Source organism: Coenobita brevimanus, chromosome 23 (assembly GCF_032717465.1).
Source record: "Coenobita brevimanus isolate Jiangsu-jjx chromosome 23, ASM3271746v2, whole genome shotgun sequence".
Classification (NCBI taxonomy): domain Eukaryota; kingdom Metazoa; phylum Arthropoda; class Malacostraca; order Decapoda; family Coenobitidae; genus Coenobita; species Coenobita brevimanus.
Genome location: NC_136976.1, coordinates 65,116,233 through 65,138,858, shown reverse-complemented (window position 1 = coordinate 65,138,858; position 22,626 = coordinate 65,116,233). Strand labels below are relative to the sequence as shown.

At 39.6% G+C, this 22,626-nt stretch overlaps 1 protein-coding gene across 3 annotated transcripts in view; it reads left to right on the top strand.

Moving 5' to 3' along the window:
- LOC145393002 (polyunsaturated fatty acid 5-lipoxygenase-like) overlaps positions 1-3,592 on the top strand; it is a 121,653-nt gene extending 118,061 nt beyond the window's left edge. For all 3 annotated transcript variants that reach the window (XM_080267313.1, XM_080267314.1, XM_080267312.1), the window contains exon 12: positions 806-3,592. In XM_080267313.1, the coding sequence (XP_080123439.1) occupies positions 806-920 (115 nt within the window). In that variant the 3' untranslated portion in view covers positions 921-3,592. The remainder of the gene's footprint in view (positions 1-805) is intronic.
- The last annotated feature ends 19,034 nt before the right edge of the window (positions 3,593-22,626 follow it).

Here is a 22,626-nt window from a genome sequence, read left to right as displayed (position 1 = left end):
GATGTGATCATAAAAAATGAGTGGATATGAATGTGACAGTGAAAAAGGTTTATGTGAAAGATAATGAAGGTGGGAAGAAGTATGGAAAGCCAAGAAGATAGCTGGATATGGTCACTGAAAATATGATGATTGTACTGCACTTCATCATAATCCTTATCCAGCTTCCCATCTTTGCACAGTGAAGGGGATGGGTAGGATTCACAAGTAGGAAAAGGAAAACACAAAACTTAGAGAACGTCTGACACTCTATCTACAGTATCTCAGGGAAGATCATAAGTTATTCTGCTTTACTGTGTTGCTTTGTTGTATTGATCTGTTGTAAGGTAATAGGGTAATCCTTTAGTCGTAACAAAACTTTTAAGAAAGGTTCAGTCATAGATGTTAGTTACAGTACAGTATATACAAATACATGCCATATATATATATATATATATATATATATATATATATATATATATATAAAACCAAACCATATGTGCTCCCTACATGTCAAGTGGGTTGGTATAGGGTTAGTGCCCCTCCCTGTAAAACAAGTAACTCAGAGTCAAATGGCCACCCTGTACGGGATTATGGCGTCTAGCAATAGATAGATAGATATATATGCCATTACAGTGATCACTAAATTTTATCTCAACCTGAACCAAAATAGATTAAACTCGGAAAGCAATTATAATCATAAACGGTAGTTGCAACCGGATTATGATGATAATCATAAGAAACAATATAACTCATGTATGTAATAATCATGAGAAACAAAATAACTCAAGTATGAAGAAAAATTTTATTGATAATCTTATTTCTCCAGGTTCCAGAAGGACCTAAAGCGGCTGAGTCTAGACATGAAGAGAAGGAACATCGACCGTCAGTGGAAATTTGAGTGGCTTGACCCAGAAATTGTTCCCAACTCAATCAGTGTGTAGCCATTACCAGGAGAATTACTTGGTATAACTATCACTGAAGAAAATGCTTTCATCTTGATAAGCTTTGCTGTTTGCCTGTCATATTGTGCCTTGACTTCATTATGAATAAGAGGTCTCTGCAAGAAAACTTCAGAAAACCTTGAAACTTATATAATGGTGACAGCAATTATGTACAGCATATTTAAGCAGCACAAGATGCAGTGGTGGATCCAGAGGACATTCAGGGAGTCAAGACCCCCTTTTATTTCACTTATGACTTCTTCTTTTTCATGCCATATATGTATAGAATTGGTATTTTGAAAAAGTCATGCACATTTTGCAAACGTTTTTTCTATGAATTTGATATTATGAATGAAGCCATTTAGTTGTGATTGTAACATACAGCAACTTGTAATTTTAGTTACTGACTAACTTTTTTCAAAATTTACTTTGAATATTGAACATATGATTGCCCTCATTTGGTAAAGGGAATGTTTTGGACACCCCCTTTTAAATAAATGCTGGATCTGTCCCTGAAATATTATTGATAACTTAAGTGTTGGTTTATTCATGCTGCTGATATATTTGATGACATTTCTCAGTAGTACACGTTCCAAATGAGACAAGAGCCTTGTTCCTGATAACTCTTCCTTATGTGTATGGGAAATTTGATCAATTAGGCTACCTCAACTTCACTCCAGTAACATATTTGCTTATTTTATTCTTGCTCTCACCAGATGGTTTTTATTCAACTTAGTACGGGCCTCTAGTCGTGAAGAAGTTCGTGAAGGCTATATGTAACCCATCCAGTTCAAAAAGTCTCCCCAAAGCCACATAAAACAGTCAGATGGCCTGAAGAATGATTCGCAAAATCCATCATCGAATTGAAGACATATGGTACACGTATGACAGTGTACTGTGACAGATTAATTCTAAAATTTATTGTTAGTAGTTGTGTTTGATTACATCATCATCATCATTCATCATCATTTGGACCTCCTTTCCCACCCTAGGGCAGGGTGAGGAGTAGCAACATCCAGATAGCCCAAATTTGCCCAATCCAATGGGCCATGCCTCCATTCACTCACCATTCAAGCCCCCAGAATCCTGGCTCTATCTGATATGCCAAAAAACATTCACCATGTTTTGTTGCTTCACATAAACGTATCCAACAGAGTTGGATACAATGGTATGATTTCATAATCATCCCAATACAGATGTACTGTATATACAGTAGATACTAAATTATATACTGTCAAGAATACTGCACCCAATGATTTTTAAGTGTGAGTGTATTAGGACATTCTCAGTAGGATATTTATGAAACATGGATTGTGATAGAAATGTGTTTTAAACTCGTGGTTGATTTCTGTATGGCAGTATTGTATTTGGTTGTGTTACAGATCATTTTTATATTCAATTCTCTTCTTGGATAGGCAGAGGTAGTAATTATCAAACAGTTGCCTTACAACTGTCAGTCTGATTGTGCTGCTATGATATACAGTTTATATGGTGATGGTCCGAATATTCACTTTTGCATTCACATTTGCAAATATTTGCAGATTTTTTCAATAAGCATTTGCATTTGCATTCACTTGTTGTCATGCAAATATTTTGTGAACAATGTAACTTTATAAAGTTTAAACAAAGTCAAATAAAGAGTTAAAAGCATCAGTTAAATGAGTGTACTAGGCTAGTGTTCCCAACCAAGCAGCTGTGCCAAGCTAGCTAGGGCTGCTTGTAGCATCATTCAGTGTTGCCAGATTCCCAGAAAAGTCTGGATTTCCCTGGATTTTTTTTGCCTATTGACAGATTTTCAGAAGTTCCCATTCAAAAGTGGGTAATCTCCAGATTTTTACCTCATAACCAGAAAAGGTACTCTAAATCTCAAGAATTTCTGAGACAGAGAGAGAGAGCGATGTCTGTCAGACGTGATCTGTTCTGGGTCCTTTAGAGGTTTGTCCAGGATGCGTTTGATATCCCCCGTTGATGCATGTAAGAGCTGGGTCCTCATCCTGCACCCTGGTGACATAGGAAATTGATAGAAACTGTTCATTCCATTTTCCATGCCTGAAACTCTTAGTGAAATTAATTCATAAAAAGATATATGAATAACTCGAATTTCTGTCATCGCACAGATTATAGGTATTGGCATTCACATTTGTATTCACAAATACTGAAAATTCATATTCGCATTTACATTCACGAATGTTGAAAAACATAAATTCGGACCATCACTAATACAGTACTGTATAAACAATTTTGTAATGCATACTGTGTGTTGATTTAACACTGTGGTGTTAGTGATTGACTATGCCGTGATTGGAACCAACATTGTGTGTACATTTATTTAAAATGTTGAACTCATACATTTATAATGTGTCCATAGTCTATCCTACTTCTTTTTCATTTTAATAGTGCAGGTAGTTTCCTGTTATTCACTCAGTACAAGTATTAGATAAGAATTTTGTTTTTGCAAAATTGGAATACAATATAGCATTTTATGGTGCAGAAAAGACCTAAAGTTATAGTTAATAATGAATGCCTTATTATTGTGTTATATTTATATTGCTTGCCAGTTGTTATTATGATCGACCAGCTTAAAAAAGGATGTAAATGTCTTGAATGAAAAAAAAAATCTTAATCCTCTCATATTCATAACTATTTATTTTTATAACTAAAATGAACAATATCTGAAATAAAAAAATTTAAAAAAATCATAATATTTTTCAATCTACCAGTTAAATCCTCTGTGTCATTCATAGTAATGAACAAGAGCTAGGAAATAAATGCACTTCCCAGTACGTTAAGCTGCATCACTTACTTTGCTGTGCTTGTCATCAGTCTTCATTTACTGAAGGGTTATGTGGTCAAGACTAAAGATATATTGAGGAAACCACAAGCTTTAATTACGTATTGGAATATTAAGATTTAACACCCTTCATAAAGGTGAAAACGCACTGCATTAGTTACAGTACCATATACAACTTTCATTTTTTAAAGACAACTCATGCACCAAGATAAAAAGCTGCAGACGGGTTTGTATGAACATTGCCAGGGAAACAATGAATATAGACGAGATGCAGCCTTGATTCATACTGGGCAGTGATACACAGGTGAACAGTAAAAAAAAAAAAAAAAAAAAGAAAGAAAGAAATGTACAGCATCTTATTTTTGTGAATTTACAGATGGCTTCTAACAGGGAGCCCTGAGAGATTAATCATTCTATGAGTAATGAGAAAGTTGAGAACGGACCAGCAAACTGGCTGGTTTCTTTAACTAAAAGAAGGTAGAATGCCTCAAGAATGTGTGAATGTGAGCTGTATAGGAAGTGTGGAGTTTACAGTAAAGTTGGGTGTGCACAGATCTGTTCTGAGTTACTTTTTGTTCATCCTAAAGCATTAGCCACAACTGATGGAATATGGCTTAGGGTTTCCACAAGGAATGCTGTAAGCAAACAATTTGGTACTGTACTGATTTCAGATAGCAATAAGAACCATGGCAGAATTCTGAGAGTTGTGGATACTGTTTCCAAGGATCTGAAGGTGAATGTTGGGAACACAAAGAATATGGTTAGTGGGACAATGTTTGGTATGCTGGCAGACGGCAGTGAATGGCCATGTCCCATATCTGTGAAATGACTTAGTAATTACTGGTGCTCCTCCAGGTGCCTCTTTTGTGGTGAGTGAAAATATGAGAGATGTTGTTGGAAAATTAGAGCGCAAAATCTATTCTTATTATTAATATTATTATTATTATTATTATTATATCACCATCCACTCACTTGATGTAGTGCTGCTCTCGGGTGACTGTCCTTTCCTCTCTTCCCTTCTTTTTTCCATCCTTCCTCTTGTCTTTCTTTCCTTCATTCTTTCCACTTCCTTCTGCCTATGGGTGACTTTACACTCCCTCTTCTGTCTTTCTTTTCTTCATTCTTTCCTCTTCCTTCTGCCCACGGGTGACTCTACACTGAGAGACAACCCAAATGGTTTCCTGTACACCAGGAAACCATTTACTATGCTGGAGGGTAACCATATAACCAAATTATGAAGTCTGGTGGTTTAGTGGTTAATCAATGTGCTTCAATTGGACTGAGCTGGTGCAGGTTTATATCCATGGGGTGCTTGGGGTTCATTGCTCATATAATGCCACTCAGGGATGAATGAGGCTGGTCACCCTCATCTTAAATGTCAGAACCAACTTGCCTAGTCCCAGGCTCCTACACTCCTCATGGGGCAACACTGGATTAGATGATGGATGGATGGATTATTATTATTATCATTATTACTGTACAGAATTACTATTATTGTCATCACCCCTTTTTAACATGACAGCGTCCGGATTGACTCTATCAGATATGTTTATGTGATGCTACGAATGTGGTGAATGTTTCTGGCTTATCAGATAGAGCCAGGATTCCTGGGGCTTGAATGGAAGCATGGCCCATTGGACTGGGCAAATTTGGGCTGTCTGGATGTTGCTACTCCTCATCCTGCCCTAGGGTGGGAAAGGAGGTCCGGATGATGATGATGATGATGATGATGATGATGTCATCACCATCATCATCATCTTGGCCCCATTACTCACTATTAAATGGGATGGGAGACACCACCTCACCAGGGTGACTGACGTCCTCATCCCAGGTCCAAGTCAGTTGCTGCTCCCCATGTTGGGTGTAGAGTATCACACTTTTACTGCACAACCAGGAGCATTGGAGTACACACTTGCAGAGAGGGTACCGGTACATACAGTAGACCCTCGCTATAATGGACTTACGGGAAACCCAGGTCTGTTCAGGCCGACAGTCTGTTATATCCAAGGGTCCCCCCCGAGGTGTGATTTCAAGCACATGATTGACATTGTGTACAACAGTATTTTCTAGTACTGAAAATATAAACTATACCATTTTACACTAACTTTGCCCATAATTTTGCTCTTTTAAAGCTTATTTCACATCCTTGTCATAGCACTTCTTCATGACTAGTACAGTACAGTACAGTACAGTATAGTACTGTACTATACAGTACTACTATAGGCTGCTATTACAACACAGCAATCACGATGGGGAAGGGGCAGTTTCAGGCCAAGTTGGAGTAAAAAGGGTTGAAAACACATGTACTGCAACCCATTTAACAGAAATAACTGACAAAAGTTCGGTGACCTTCATGGTGTACAGTAAATCCGATGTCCACTATACTGGGGTCCACTATGATGAGGGTCTTTGGCTCTGAACAACCATAAGGACATCGCACACCCTTGTCTTGGACTAACACTGATATTTAGTCACTCAAACATCATTTCAATTCAGAAAATTTGGTACTTCATTTCTCTCTTCCTATTACTTCCATCTTTCCTTTTTACTTTTTGTTACTAATCTTTCCTTTTCAGGTCAGTTTACACTGAGTGACACATTTAATGGTTTCCTGTAAGCCCTGAAACCATTTACAATGCTGGGTGATAATCATAACCCATATGTGTTCCCTATGTGTCAACAAGTAGATCATTGAAGGGTTAGTGTCCCTTCAAGTAAAACAACTAACTCAAAGACAAATGACCACCCTACATGGGATTATAGCATCTGGCTATAGATGGATAACAGACTACTATCATAAAATGACTTTTCAGCAATCAGTACTTTACTTTTCACATCAAACATAGCACCTTCCATAATCCCTCCATGTTTTCTGTCACTGAGTGTTATCAGATCCTTTAACCCTTCGTACCCCAAGTGAAAAATAACCCGAAACGCCATGTGGGGTCAACTTAATCTTTGGATTTCTGTCAAATGCACAAAGTTACAAAAGTTAAATTTTGCACATATGTTGCCCAGGACATGGCACATATAGCCAAACCACCATGTGTCCCTTTTGTGTGTTTTAATGAAAGTAAAATTTTTATATCTTCAAAATTTGTGAAATTTTGCACATGTAATGAATAATGTGGCATATATTTTTTGGTTAAATCATTCATGTTCATTCAGCATGCTCTTAACATAATAAAATAAATGTACTATCAGTTATAATACCATAGAAATAAAATCAATATCATGAAAATAAAGTGACGCAAAAAATTTGGTTGAATCTATGTTCAGTACATAAATAAGATGGACATTTATATTCAGAAAACCCATGAATGATTTACAAATCAAGTAAACAAACATAAACAAGACTGACATACTGTTATAATCAGAAAACCCTTTAATGATTTTAACATCAGAAAAATCACTACAGGTGTCATTATCAACATCACAAATGGGAGGATCTACAATTCTCACTAGCTGATAGTAGAGCATCTCAACATTCAGTGACATGGTCAATAACATCTAGAATCTGGCGAAAAAAAAAAATCCTTGGAATGCTACTATAGGTGGAGTACCAGACGATCCCCAATAAAATTTGCGCCCTTACTCCCACTCAAATGTTGTGTGCTTATATACGGGCCAAAGACAAAGTGATGATTCGTCAGATCCCTACAACAGTAAGTGGCTGAATGGCATAATTTTAAAAATGTGTTGGGGTATATCTGACCTCACATGGCTTACGAGGGGTTAATGTTATGAATACAGTGGCCTTCCTGTTAAGATGGAGTGTGTGGTGAAATGCTGAAGCATGGGGGAGAGATAGTGGTAGAATGGATGTGGAAGATGTGCAGATTGGCCTGGGAGAAAGGTAAAGTCGCGGAGGATTGGAAGTCAGGTATTATTACCCCTGCACAAAGGAAAAAGAAGTATGTGGTAATCACAGAGGCATTTGTCTTCTTAGTATAATAGGAAACGTATATGGTAGGATACTTACTGACAGTGTTAGGGATATAACAGAGGAATAAGTTGGAGAACAGGGAGGTTTTAGGAAGGAAAGAGGTTGTCTAGATTAGATCTTTAGAGGAAAAGTTTCTAGACAAGGGAAAGAAATTGTATGCAGTCTTCATGGATTTGGAGAAAGCATATGAGGGTGGACAGACAAGGATTGTGGAAAGTATTAAGAATATATGGAGTTGATGGGTAGTTGCTGAATGCCGTGAAGAGTATGTATGAGGGTGCTAAGGCTGCAGTGAGTGTGGATAGTGAACTGCGTGAATTTTTCTATTTGAAGGTTGGATTGAAAAAGGGATGTGTCATGTCTCCATGGTTGTTCAATCTGTACATGGATGGGGTTATAAAAGATAATACAAGGTAGGGCAGTGGATGCTGGAGTGGCCCTAATGAGAGAGGGCAGTGTTTGGAAACTCCCTGTGCTGTTGTTTGCAGATAAGACAGTGTTGTTAGGTGAAGAAGATGGGGAGCTGCAAGGCTTGGTGGATGAGTTTGGGAGAGTATGTAAGAAACGGAATCTAAAGATAAATGTACGGAAGAGTAATGTTATGGTCTTTGAGAGAAGTGAAGAAGGAACTGGAAAATGTGAGTGCGTTTAAGTACTTGGGTAGTGTGATGAGTAAGGATTGAAGTTTAGAGGGTGAAGTGATTGAAAGGGTACAACAAGGAAGAAAGGTTGCTGGTTCCTTGGAAGCAATGATAAAAAACAGGGAAGTGAGCATGGAAATGAAAGTTACTAGTGGCAGTATTGTGATACCAACTCTAACGTATGGAAGTGAAGCTTGGACCTTGTTGGAGGGACAGAAGTCAAGAGTGAGAGCAGTGGAAACGAGTTATTTGAAAGGAGCACGTGGAGTCACATGGAGAGACACACTGACCAATGAGGAAGTGAAGGATCGTTGTGGTGTAGATATGGATGTGATAGGAAGCGTTAGGAGAAACACACTGAGGTGGTTTGACCATGTGGAGAGGATGGAGAGTGAGAGACTGATAAGGAGAGTGTATGTGAGTGAGGTGGAGGGGGGGGGGAGAGGGAAAGGGAGGCCAAGGATGAGATGGAAGGATGGAGTGGAGAGGTAGCCTATATGGGAGAGGGGAGTGTGAGCTGGGAGCAGGGCAGTGAAATGGCGGGGGGCAGGTCGACACGGAGGCGATTTGTTTGTGGCCACCCCTTACGGGATTAAGGCGTCTGGCAATAGACAGATGGACAGATAGAGACAAGCTGTCAAGCCGCGTAAATGAAGAGCACATAAATGATACCATGAAGCCCATGATAACATAGCTAATGGACGAGATCTTGAATAGTATTACACGTGTAGTCCTTATTATGGCTTTACTGAAAAGCTGTACCACCATTAAACACATTTATACTCACAGATCATTAGGCATATTGTCAGTAATTACAGTACCGGTACTGACTATACAATAATATACTGGTAATAACAGTGGTATTTAAACTCACCTTGATTCCGTAGCTGTGATGAAAGTTGTGTCGGTAGGCAGGGATTAGAGGTTGAGGGCCAGAGGTGGAGGTGTCTCTACTCCTCCAAGGCTGAAGCAAAGTCCCAAAGCCCTCAAGCTCATGTAAACCGCAAATATTTGTGCAAATGCTGATTATACAGCACTTGGGTTTATCATGTGAACGGTGAATAATGCAAATGATGAACCTGTAAATGGTGAGTTCACTGTACTGTATCATGCACATCCTTTCACAAGCTTTCTCCATTAATTATCTGCCTTACTGCAAATACTTTGCCGTTGCTTCAGAAGCCACACTTCATCATTCCCCTGGTAATGTGACAAATGAATTAACTTTTCTACGACTACTGTTATTCTTACACAAAGGCTGCATTACCCATATACTGTAACTTGGCATACGTATTCTACGATAATTTTTGAACTCACTTCCGTCACCTTTACTTCTTCGGAGATGCTGGGAAAGTAATTCTTTACCAAACGGGCACGGCGATTCCACCTATATATTATAACAAATTCAAGATCTATCTATCTATCTATCTATTGCCAGACGCCTCAACCCCGTTCGGGGTGGCCACAAACAAATCGCCTCCACGTCGCCCTGTCCCCCGCCATTTCACTGTCCCGCTCCCAGCTCACACCCACCTCTCTCATATACCTCTCCACCCCATCCCTCTATCTCATCCTCGGCCTCCTCCTCCCTCTTCCCCCCTCCACCTCACTCACACTCTCTTCGTCAGTCGCCCACCCTCCATCCTCTCCACATGGCCAAACCACCTCAGTGTGTTCCTCATAACGCTTCCTATCACATCCACATCCACACCACAACGCTCCTTTATATCCTCATTTGTCAGTCTGTCTCTCCATGTAACTCCACAGGCTCCTCGTAAATAACTCATTTCCACTGCTCTCACTCTTGACTTGTGTCCTTCCAACAACGTCCAAGCTTCACTTCCATACGTTAGAGCTGATATCAAAATACTGCCATGTAGTAACTTTTCCACTTCCATGCTCACTTCCCTGCTTCGTATCACTGCTTTCAAGGAACCAGCAACCTTTCTTCCCTGCTGTACCCTTTCAAGCACTTCACCCTCCAAACCTCCATCCTTACTCATCATACTACCCAAGTACTTAAACGTACTCACATTTTCCAATTCCCCACCATCCAACCTCGCTGTACATTCACTGACTTCACCTCTCTCAAAGAGCATCTCTTTACTCTTCCCTACATTCACCTTTAGATTCCGTTTCTTACACACTCTCCCAAACTCATCCACCAAGCCTTGCAGCTCTCCTTCGTCTTCACTCAACAACACAGTATCATCTGCAAACAACAGTACAGGGAGTTCCCAAACACTACCCTCTCTCACCAGGGCCACTCCAACATCCACTACCCAGTGTTATTAATTTTAGCATATATGCAACACAGTTAACTGTTGAACTGTGACTACAAGAAGTGACCGGAAAAAAAATATAAATAAAACATTTTGGGGTATTTAAGAGAGTGGCTCGACCGCCCGACTGTCTGTGTTATCAACCATCGCTCCGACTGAGTGGGTCAATGTATCCTGTGTTAAAGCTATGGGAATGTTAATGATTTAACCAAAACTAACCTAACCTAACCAAACCTAAGCCATCTTAACCTCACTTGCGTTTGACTGCCAGCTTTCAAATGTAAAAATGCAGGTTAGAAAAGTTAAATATGGTCTGCTACTGGCAGACGTCGGTGAGATATTTACGCATTCTAAATCCTTATTTATAGCTTTTAGAGGTAAGTTTATAAAAATGCCTAGCAGCTGTGGTAATCCAGGAATAACACAAGTAACCTGTGAAAGACTAAGGTCAATAGAAAATATGAAAGGCCGCGCCCATTTGGCGAAGAATTAATTTGTAACTATGATTTTATTCCACAAAAGGAAATTAAATACATTTAGCGTGTAAGGTGGTGCATTATGCTAATGAGTTAGGGGTGAAAGGAATAACATGGTAAAATGAAGAGGTGAAATGAACTCTTAAGAGACTGAATGGGAAACAGGGAATGAGGGTGTTGCAAGATGAAAGAGTTGTATGCTGAGGAAGGAGTGGGCTGAAGTGACTGGTGAGAGATAGAGCTAAAAAATAAATAAGGTAATTAGAATTTAATGCTAAAGTATGAAGCAAAAGATGCCAAAGTTCTGACTGAAAGATATCATGACTAGAATTAAAAAGTGCCAAGGTTGGGACTGAAAGATACCAGGGTTGGAACCGAAGGATGCTAAGGTTAGGTGTGAAGGATGCCAAGGTTAGGAATGAAGGATGCTAAGGCTAGGAGTGAAGGATGCCATGGTTTGGAGTGAAGAATGCCAAGGTTAGGACTTAAGATGGATGCCAAGGTTAGGACTTAAGATGGATGCCAAGGTTAGGACTTAAGATGGAATAAGCTTGACTGTAAAGTGAAGGGAATGTGACAAGGTTAGAACTAATGTTGGATAAAGCCTAACTGTAACTGAAGGGAAGGTAAACAGCTGTTTCGGAAGGAGGGCTAGAGGTATGAGAGGGTGACATTGGTGGCAGTAACCGGTTATAAAATAAAAACAGCAAATGCTAAAGAAAATAGACAGTATTTTAATTAACTGTTAAATGTTGAGAATGAAATTAGTACTAGTATAAGTGGATGAGGAATGGCTAAGAAAAGATGAGAAGCAAGAAGGCAGTCATCAGGAGGACAGGAGTGTGTGAGGACAGTGAGGCACTGCAATGTGTCAAATAGGGAAAGCATCAGGGACCAATGAAGTGTGTGATGAAATGTTATAATATGGGGGAGAAAAGATGGCGTGGGAAAAAGGTACAGAGTCAGAGGACTTAAAGTCAGGTATAATAATTCCCTTAGAAGAGTATAATGGGAAAGAGGAGCGTGTGGTAATCACAGGGGCTTCTACCTTCTTAATGTTGTGTGAAAAATACAGTATGTATAAGATACTTGTCGACAAACTATGGAAGTGAACCCAGAAAATTACACGAGAGCAATAAGGGGATTTGGGGGAGGGGAGAGGTGTGCGGATCTCTCTGTGATGTACTGTATAATATATTTAGAAGGGAAAAAAATTCCATGTGGCCTTCACCGATTTGGAGAAAGCATATGGCCGAGCAGATTCTGAGGATGTGAAAGGTGCTGAGAATGTACTAGTTAGGTAAGAAATTGCTGGACACTGTTAAAATGGTGCAAGGGCACCAGTGCATGTGGAAGATTAACGGTGCATTTTTATTTATTTTTTACTGAAACGGGGATATGTCATTTTTAGCTGTACATATTACGGTGTATATATATATATATATATATATATATATATATATATATATATATATATATATATATATATATATATATATATATATATATATATATATTATATTATATATATATATATATATATATATATATATATATATATATATATATATATATATTATATTATATATATATATATATATATATATATATATATATATATATATATATATATATATATATATATATATGTATGTAATAGCAACTAGATCTATCAATAGTGGTGTTCCTCAAGGCTCTGTCCTATCACCAACTCTCTTTTATTCATCAACGACCTTCTAAACTGTACATCTAACCCTATCCACTCATAAGCTGATGATTCCACTCTTCACCTTTCCATTCGCTTCCCGCAGCGTCCATCTCAGCAGTTACTTCAACAAACAAGGGATGAGGCTATGGCACACCTAATGACTGACTCGGCTCGTATCTCTGACTGGGGTAAAAGTAATCTCGCTGTTTTTAACGCAACAAAAACTAAGTTCTTACACCTATCAACCCGTCAAAATCTTCCATAGGAGTACCCACTAATGTTTGATAATATCCGGCTCAATCCTGCATCATCTTTAAAAATACTTGGGATTTCATTCTCTCAGGATTTATCTTGGAAAGATCACGTTACATCTCTTGTTAAATCTGCTTCCAAGAGATTGGGTGTGCTAAGCCGACTCCGTACCTTCTTTACCCTTGTACAGTTGTTAACTCTATACACGGGCTTTATTCGCCCCTATGTAGAGGACAGCTCTCATGTGTGGGGAGGCTACCCACATGCTGTATAACTCTTCTCAACAAGGTGGAGTCAAAGGCTTTTCGTCTCATTACCTCTCCTCCCCGTACTAGCTCCCTTCAACCTCTGTCTCTTCGCCGCACTGTTGCATCTTTATCTCTTTTCTCTCGCTACTTCAATGATCACTGCTCCTTTGAACTATCTGCTTGCACCCCTCCGCCTCTACGACGGGCGCGTAGCACCCGTGTGGCAACAAACTCTCATCCCTTTTCTGTCCAACTCTCTAATGCAAGAGTTAACTGTTACTTCCAGTCCTTCATTTATGCAACAGGTCAGCTCTGGAACTGTCTCCCTCTGTCTGCATTTCCTACTTCCTATGATCTCCAGTCTTTCAAACGCAGTGTGTCCAGACATCTCGAAATGAACCGATCTTGAATTTGCCTCTGTTGTATTGTTTTTGTTTTTTCTTGGAAGGAACAGATTGCGGGCTCCTGGCCTTTGGTTCCTTACTCCTTGCATTAAAAAAAAAAAAAAAAAAAAAAAAAGCGGTGCGCCCACTTATATATATACTCAATGTATAATGAAAAAAAAAATCTCAAAACATGGTGTAATGCACTATAGTTATTTTGCTTTACAAGACAGGAGACTCAGAAATCTTAACTTTTGATCTATATTATCATTTATTTACAAACTCTTCAATAAGGTCCTTAAGAGCAGAATAACAATAAATTTTCGGTTATTTATAAACTCTTCACTAAAGTCCTTGCGAAGAGAATAAAAAAAAAATCAGTTACTGACAAACTTCACTTAAGTCCTTGACAGCAGAATAACAAATTTGGAAGAAAACCCACCCAGTCAGCAGGCAGGATTTCGAAGCGGGTATTCGATTACTAAGCATCTACACACAAAGAATCAGCTAATTAGAAATTACAAGATAAAAAAATATATATTGTGTTTTGTTTTTGTCGATTACAAAAAGGTTTTCGACTCGCAGGAGCACATAGCAATGCACGGCGGGAACAAGGAGTAAACGAAAACAATGTAACGCAACTCGATAGCATATACAAAGAGGGAACTGCTACAGTTAAATGAAGACTGAACAAAAAATAAGATTGAGCAAAGCATGCGTCAGGAAGATACAATTTTACCAAAATTATTTACAACATGCCTTGAGAGTATTTTAAAAAGCTTGGATTGGGAGAACAAAGGAATAATTATAGATGGAGATGGGGCTTGCATACATTTCCAAAGATCAAACCGGGTATAATAGGCATAGAAAGAGAGTGTAATGCAACAGTGTGGCACAGAGATCACAGGGACTCAGTGAGAGGAGGGGAATGCACAATGGTCAGCTACAACCACGTCAGTCAGTCCTCTACTCGCACCAGACTAAATAATTTTACCTTTCAGCTGCTATCTGCCATCTCAGTTCTTTTACCCTAACACTCTCTCAGGAACAGATCGTTAATCCTACAAATAAAAAATAAAATAAATCAATAAATAAAAATAAAATTGGAAATATTTGCAAATCGATTATTTATTAATTAAGTTTTATTAATCGAGATACTGTCAAACGAGTTCATTTGTGAGCAAACTTGCCAGGCTAGACACATGACAGTGACAGGTCATATACATTCATTGTTCTGAGAATTGGAAGCACTGCTTCTCCCATTCTTCATAATATTGCTTTCATTGGCGTTAGTACGGTTCTGCAGGCACTGGGTAGTCATCATGCAATCAAACTCTGCTTTCTTCTACTTAACCTTCACGACAAAAAAATAAATAAATAAATAAATAAATAAATTCCTTTCTTTGGACCATCCTTAAAAGTTTTATAATAAAATAAAGTTACTATGATGCCCAATTTCTCCAATAAAGTAACGGCATTTAATGCGTGACATTCTTGTACAATCATATGGAGCAATTATCACTGAATGCTGGCCTAAAGTAGAGTATTCTTAGATTCTTTCAGCAACTTGAGTGTCTGTTGCATACACCAGAATATTTTGAAATGTAAGAATGGGTAGTTCATGTACACTATAACGTAAGAATTTCTAACTCACGCACCATGCTTTCCTCAGATCACACAGGTCGCCACAGGCCCGTATTATCATAGGCATGGGAAATTCCGTAGTACGTGGATATTATGCCCCAGTATCCTCTAGTGCATTATTCATTTTCCCTAACATCGACATATTTATCATCAGTAACACACAAGAGCATATTAAGGTGTAAATGCTAAAATAAATAATGTCACCAAAGTTCCTAAACAAACAAAAATGTGACATATAGATAACTTCTGTGTACAGTAAGTGAAAAAGATGGTGCGAGAAGATTTACAGAGGGGATTCAAGGAAATGTTAATGCTTACATTGGGTTTAATCTTGTTAATGCTTATACTGCGACTGATCTTTAGTCCCCCGCCCCCTCCCTTCCTCAACTGTGAAAATTACTATCTGTGCCCTTCCAGAACCCATACATACGTCAGTATTACTTCAAACCTCTGAATGCGGTTGGGCTGCGTCCTTTTTACTTTATCCTTGCTGTCACCAGACGATTTCATTCAGCTTCAGAGAGATCAGTCAAAGTTCAGAGTGGCCGTTGAAGGTTCTATCTACCTCATCCAGTTTGAAAAGTCTTCCCAAATGAAATAAAATGAAAAGTGCACCATACTATCACGGCAAAAGGTCGCATTCTTTGAAGGGCTTTGAAGACTTTATAGCATCTCTTCAATCGCGATTTTATTTTCCCTTTTATACAACAATTGCCTCTTGTATGTTATTGAAAGAAACTTCGTCGATATTTAACAGACATCACGAACAATAAGAGAATATTAAGGTGCATAATGCTGCGTAAATCGCTAAGGAAGTGGTGCTACAGCCTCCTGTCAGCTAGAATACGACAAAGTGAAACGGATAATTTAGAAAACCCACGCAAACCCTCCCCGTGAGGTATAGACTACAACAACGGACTTTTATCATCTTTTTTGTAACAGTCCTCTCACGTACCAGACACCTTCACATGTCACCACTTCAGTGCTAATACTCACTGTCCATACTGAATACATGCTAAGGCTGTCTTATTCAGAGCTGCGTGACGGTACTTAGTGGTGGTGTTTTAGCGACATCTTCGTGGATCTTATGGAAGACCGGTCAACTTTCTTATAAGGCTTCTGACCCTTCCCTGTGACCTTGACTTTTGACCCTTCCGTGACCTTGATTTTTGGCCCTTCTCTGTGACCCTGACTTTCGACCCTTCCCTGTGAAACTGACCATTGACCCTTCCCCGTGACCCTGACCTGATTGATTCTCAAAACTGAAATTCTTTATCCTTGCCTTACCCAGAATCCTTCCTCAAAGCTTGGTCTAAAACGGATAAAAACTATTTATGCTGACCTTGCCATGTGACCTTGACCTATGACTTTTTGTTCTAAAAATCTGGGCCAGCTGCTTCGCTGATCCTCAACCCTTCCATCAAGTTTGGTACAAATCAGATCGGAACTTTAATTTTGTTCACACAGACACATGGGTTGAGCTTTGACCTTGCCCTGTGACAATGACCTACTGCGGATTGTTCTCAAAATCGAATCTTTTAATTTTTGCCTTATCCTCAACCCTTCCACCAACTTTGATCTGAATCTGAAAAAAGGCTGTTTTTAAGTTCACCTTACTGCGTCAAAGTCTGACCTAACCCTGTGACCTCGAGCCTTAAGCTCTTTTTCTCAGTAACAAGAGATCAACCCCGTGGCTGATCCTCTACACTTCCACCAAGTTTGGTAAAGTAGGGTAAAAACAGCTCAAGTTATTTTATTCACACACACACACACACACACACAAACACACACACACACACACACACACACACACACACACACACACACACACACACACACACACACCACCACCACCACCACCACCACCACCCGCGGGTGCACACCATAACACCCATTATCACTTCGCGAGCGCGGGTGTAAATATACGGCTGGGAAAATAAGTACTGTTTACCGTATACAGAAAGTGTATGATATTCAACACTTAGATGAATTCACGCAACACGGTCTAAAGACAGCACGTGTAGTAGATACTGATACAGTGCATAGGGCGAAAAGGGAAGAGAGAGAGAGAGAGAGAGACAGACAGACAGACAGACAGACAGGGAGATTCACCGATTCTTTATGGACAGTCTCTAAATAATTATGCTTTCTCCACACCACTGAACTGTGGGTTGTGGGAAAGGAAATACTCGTAATAGTGGGGAAAAGGACAGGACGATCTCTCTCTCTCTCTCTCTCTCTCACACACACACACACACACACACACAAAGAAAACTAATATTGGAGTAAAACTGAGGGAGAGTTAATTATATCAGTGCTGGTGCCCAACCTAACTTAGACCACAAAGCACGCATTAGGAAACGGAAATGCACACAGTCTTCCGCAGCACCTAAATACAAACCCATTAAACAATTACTTTTATTATTTTTTTAACGTTTATGTGGAATACTGTCATAACAAAAATGGACTGTCGGCCTTACAGAACCTCGTACAGTAGACAGGAATAAGTCTGAACCATTTTCTTTCTCTTTACTATCTTTTATCATGTGCCTCTGCCATCATAGGTAAATGAAGATTCTGCTTTCAGCGCTGTCAGTCTGTCTGTTTGTCCGTCTGTGTCTTCTGGCTAATGGAAAAGGTAATCTGAGAATAATTGTGAAACTCTGCGGTCATTTTTCTATCCTGACTCAAGTGATACTGGAAACCCATCTCGGTAATGTGTGTAAAACTACAACAATTTGGCAAAAACACTGATTCAAGTGTGTTCCCAAATCTGACTGACATTCACAAAGGCTTATCATCGCGATGGAGCGAGCACTCATAAGATGCTACCTAACCTGGGCATCAGTGACCAAATATGTAGGGTACTCAGCTACAACCTCTATAAAAGACAGCATTGCATTGTGTGGCGCTGAACTGCGAGGCGTAGCAATGTGGACGGGACTTGACTAAACGGCTGCTAACTACTGTATATGGTAAACATACAATTTAAATTTAGCACAAGACGCGGTATTACCAAATCATTTCTTCTTCCTGGTGGTCTGTTATATTTTTCTGATTATTTCTGGGGTGGTAAATAAACGTTTCTTGTGAATTCTATTTCCCCATTGTTTTTAGCTGTTCCTCTGTGACAACTCTTGTTTGATTCGTCAACGGAATGGCGGAAGAGACTGTCCAAACCCAAGTGTTTAACTACACCTAACCTAACCTAGCTTAACTGAACCTAATAATTTAACCGAACCTAACCTAATCTCAGCTTCATTTGGGGAACTGTCAAACGAAATCCACCCTTGAGTACGCTAAGTTTCTTCCATTACGCCGGAAACAAGTAATCGTAGGTACTGCCTAAGGAACGTGTTGATAATAACAGGAGGGAACTTTTTCAGCGGGAAAAGGTATTTTACCACCCGGAAATCAGTCAGAGAAATACAGAAAACAAACTGGAGGAATATGAACTGAACTGGTGAGGTCTTTCTGCTGCTTCAAGTAAAGCGTAGGCTACATTCACCCAAACTATTTTTTTTTTTTTTTAACAGGATGATTAGTTGGAATAGGGGATTTGGTCATGAAGATACAGTGAGTGAAACTGAAAATAGTTGTATGGTGTAGGTTATTAGTTGCTGTTGTTGCTTTTGTTGTTATTGCTGCTGTTGTTGTTGTTACTGCCGTTGCTGTTATTGTTCCTGTTGTTGTTACTGCTGCTGTCGGTGTTGTTACTGTTGTTATTGTTGTTGTTGTTTGGACTGAATGTATTTGTTGTTTTTTTCTATACTCCCCGGTTTACTGTTTTTTTTTCCTTGTGTCTTCTGTTGCTCCTCTTTTTACCCCTGCGATTATGAAAATTTTTACATGCTGTTTAGTCAAATCGATCTGTTGAGTTCCAAAGATCAGGCTCCATCAAAGGGTTTCTGATGTCACCGCCTGCCGACTTGCTATTTATCGTAAGGAAATAGATCAGTATTTATGTTGGTAATTTCACATCAGCACCGCAGCCACAACCAAACCATTTATGTAGTATCGAGGGGCTGTCTTGTTCTCCTATGGCATAACCAATTTCATAACGCTTCTTCTAAAACAATTTATTTTACCTGTGACACTTTAAAGCCCTCTCTTATGCTGTTGATATAAGGTTTGTATTTAGAAGAGAACCATAAGAGAATATTAAAGTGTAAAGGGGAAAATATATATGTGTTATGAAGTCTTGTATGCCAACCCAAATACGGCTGGCAGAGAGAGAGAGAGAGAGAGAGAGAGAGAGAGAGAGAGAGAGAGAGAGAGAGAGAGGAGGAGGAGGAGGAGGAGGAGGAGGAGGAGGAAGAAGAAGAAGAAGAAGAAGAAGAAGAAGGAAAACAAGAAAAGAAAAGAAGAGAGAGAAAAATGTGAAGAAAAAGAAGAGATGATGATGATGATGATGATGATGATGATGATGATGACGACGACGATGATGATGATGATGATGATGATGATGATGATGATGATGATGATGATGGGGGCATTTTTGTCTTATGCTTTAAAATTTGTGCACTGATATGACGGTAAACACTTCTAGGCAACACCAACACACGGCGTCACATACCCTCGCAAATAAACTTCTGGCTACGAATTACTTACATTTTATTTCGGCTAACGTCAGGTGAATTTACTACACTCTAGAGGAACAGGCAGCAAAATAAGCTAGGACACACACACACACACACACACACACACAACTAAGACACAAAGAAACTGGAACATCAAAAAACCTGACACCTAAAAACTAGAACGCCAAAAAAAACTAGAACGCCAAAAAAAACTAACACCAGAAAACCTGAAACACCAAAAAACCTAAAACGCCCCAAAAAACTAAAACACCAAAAAATACAGGACACCAAAACTAAGACAAAAAAAATAGGACACCAAAAAAACCAAAAAGCTTGGGCATAAAAAATGACAAAATGAGAAAAAAAGAAAAAAAGAAAAAAGGGACACCGAAAAAAACTAGGACACAAAAATGCTTAGACTGTCACGCTTCACATTTCTGGTCGATATAAAAAGGAGCTTTGTATTTTATTTCAGCAAACACCAAACACTTTAATATACAGCCAAAAAACACTCAAGCTATCACAGGGTGAGAGAGCACCATTTATTTTTCCTCTACACTGTACATTCAAGAGACACCACACGTTCCATGGTCTGAACCCAGCGCTACCTTGTGCATGTGTCGAAGGCGTTGGTAGGAGAGATACATCAAGTGCAGCTTCCACAATACCCCCTTCAGTATGAAGATGAATTTTTTACTGTATTCTTACTGTCTGCAGGCGATTTTCTTCTGTACACGGCCGATACAGGTTTGACAATCCCTTCCACACGACAGCTCTTTCCTAAGCTAAGTGAAATCCTCTGATGGTAACCAAGAATAATTTCAGTTAAAGACTGCCAACAGCCACCACACAGCAACTGGTACACCTCTCCTCGCAAACAATTACAAACTCTACGGATCCGTGTCGCCTCACTTCACTATGTAGGAACTGGAGAGAGACGCCTTACCACGGTGGCAGTGATGCACCCGGACGGACTGCCTATCCTGATGCACACGCGTTCTTAAACATTCCCCTTCTCCACTACAGAAAGGAAGATGGCGGATTGCAGCATCAGTTTCCCACTGGGTTCGTCCAGATGAACCTGGAGTTGGATACATGTTCTGCTACTGCTAAAACATGTGTATCTGTGTGGTTTGACTTTTGGACCCGATAAAACCCCCTTTGAAAACAATAATCCAAAAGATGAAAAAAGCGTCTGTGGATATTTGGCCAGGGAACAAAATGTACTGTCTGAAGTGAACGGGAGAAGAAATGAGAGAATGGCACGAAGCTGTTTGGAGGAAAGAAACAGGGGAAATAGAGTAGTAGATCGTAACAAATACGTATCAAAGTGAAAGACTTAATTCTTCACTACGATAACGCCACATATATATTCAATTTGTGCTATCCTGACGATTCTTATTCAGCTTTGAACATACTTTTCGAACTGGTAGTAATCGTATATTATAGTCTGAAATAACTTTTTCACTACGAGGGGTTTCCTACGTTATACAAAATCGTCTGACGTCCTCTGCCTGAAGCGATTACGGCAGAAGAGTGCAATCGAGGGCAACAGTTTACCTAATATTTATTGGTGGATTCTCTTTAATATTAATGAGGAAGGATGGTGACAGGCATTCCTAATCGTGAAGTAGACACACTGGGAGAAAACTTTTGTCCATGGCTGTACATGAGGGGAGGGTGGTGTGGCTCAGGAGGAGGAGGAGGAGGAGGAGGAGGAGGAGGACGAGGAGGAGGGGGAGGAGGAGGACGAGGAGGAGGGGGAGGAGGAGGACGACGACGACGACGACGACGACGATGAGAAACAGTTTCCATACTAAGAAGGGACACGAATAACTGGAGATAGTTTTGATGAGGCCACTCTTCAGGGGATGCGCCGTCAGAGTGATAGAATGAAAAAGTGAGAATCACAGACAGACATACAGACAGACACAGACAAACTTAAGCAGGCTGACACAGAAATAGATACAGATACAAGTATACAGACAGACAAAGACAGAATGACGAAGAAGGACTGCCAAAGAAATGGATATACACATACAGATATACAAAGACAGTCAAACAGATAAACAAAGACAGACAGACGGACAGACAGACAGGCAGGCAGGCAGGCAGATATATAGACAGACAGGCAGATGGACTGACAGACAGACAGACAGACAGACTGACGGACAGACAGGTAGATATAGACAGATGGGTAGGTAGGTAGGTAGGTAGATAAACGGAGACTGACAGATTTATAGATGTCCCGATGGACAGACAAATAGACGGACATCGATCGACAGGTTGACAGACAACCAAACAGATGGATAGGGGCCTGTAGGATAATTAAGAGGAACAGTATTTAACGCCTTCACTACGATGACGTAATTATCCATCTTAACCAGACTACAACCAGACGATTTTACTCACCCAAAGGAAGATCTGTAGTAGTGAAGGGGTTAATGAAGGCTACATGTAACCCCTCCATTTCCAAAAGTCTCTGCTAAGCTTGGGAAAATCGTCTGGAGGCAGCACCATAGAATAATGCTAATCTCTCTTCCTGCAGTTCATCATTCACGATGGAGACACAGCAATTTTAGGTGAAGTTGATGTGGACAGACCATATAGCGCTATTTAACCCTTAACACCTTCAAACTGGTGACTTATTTTCTAACTTATTCTCGCTACCTATTTTTATTCAGCTTTGGAGAAAATCTTTAGATAGGAGTGGTTAGACACAGCCTCCATTAACCCCTTCACTTCGATGACATAT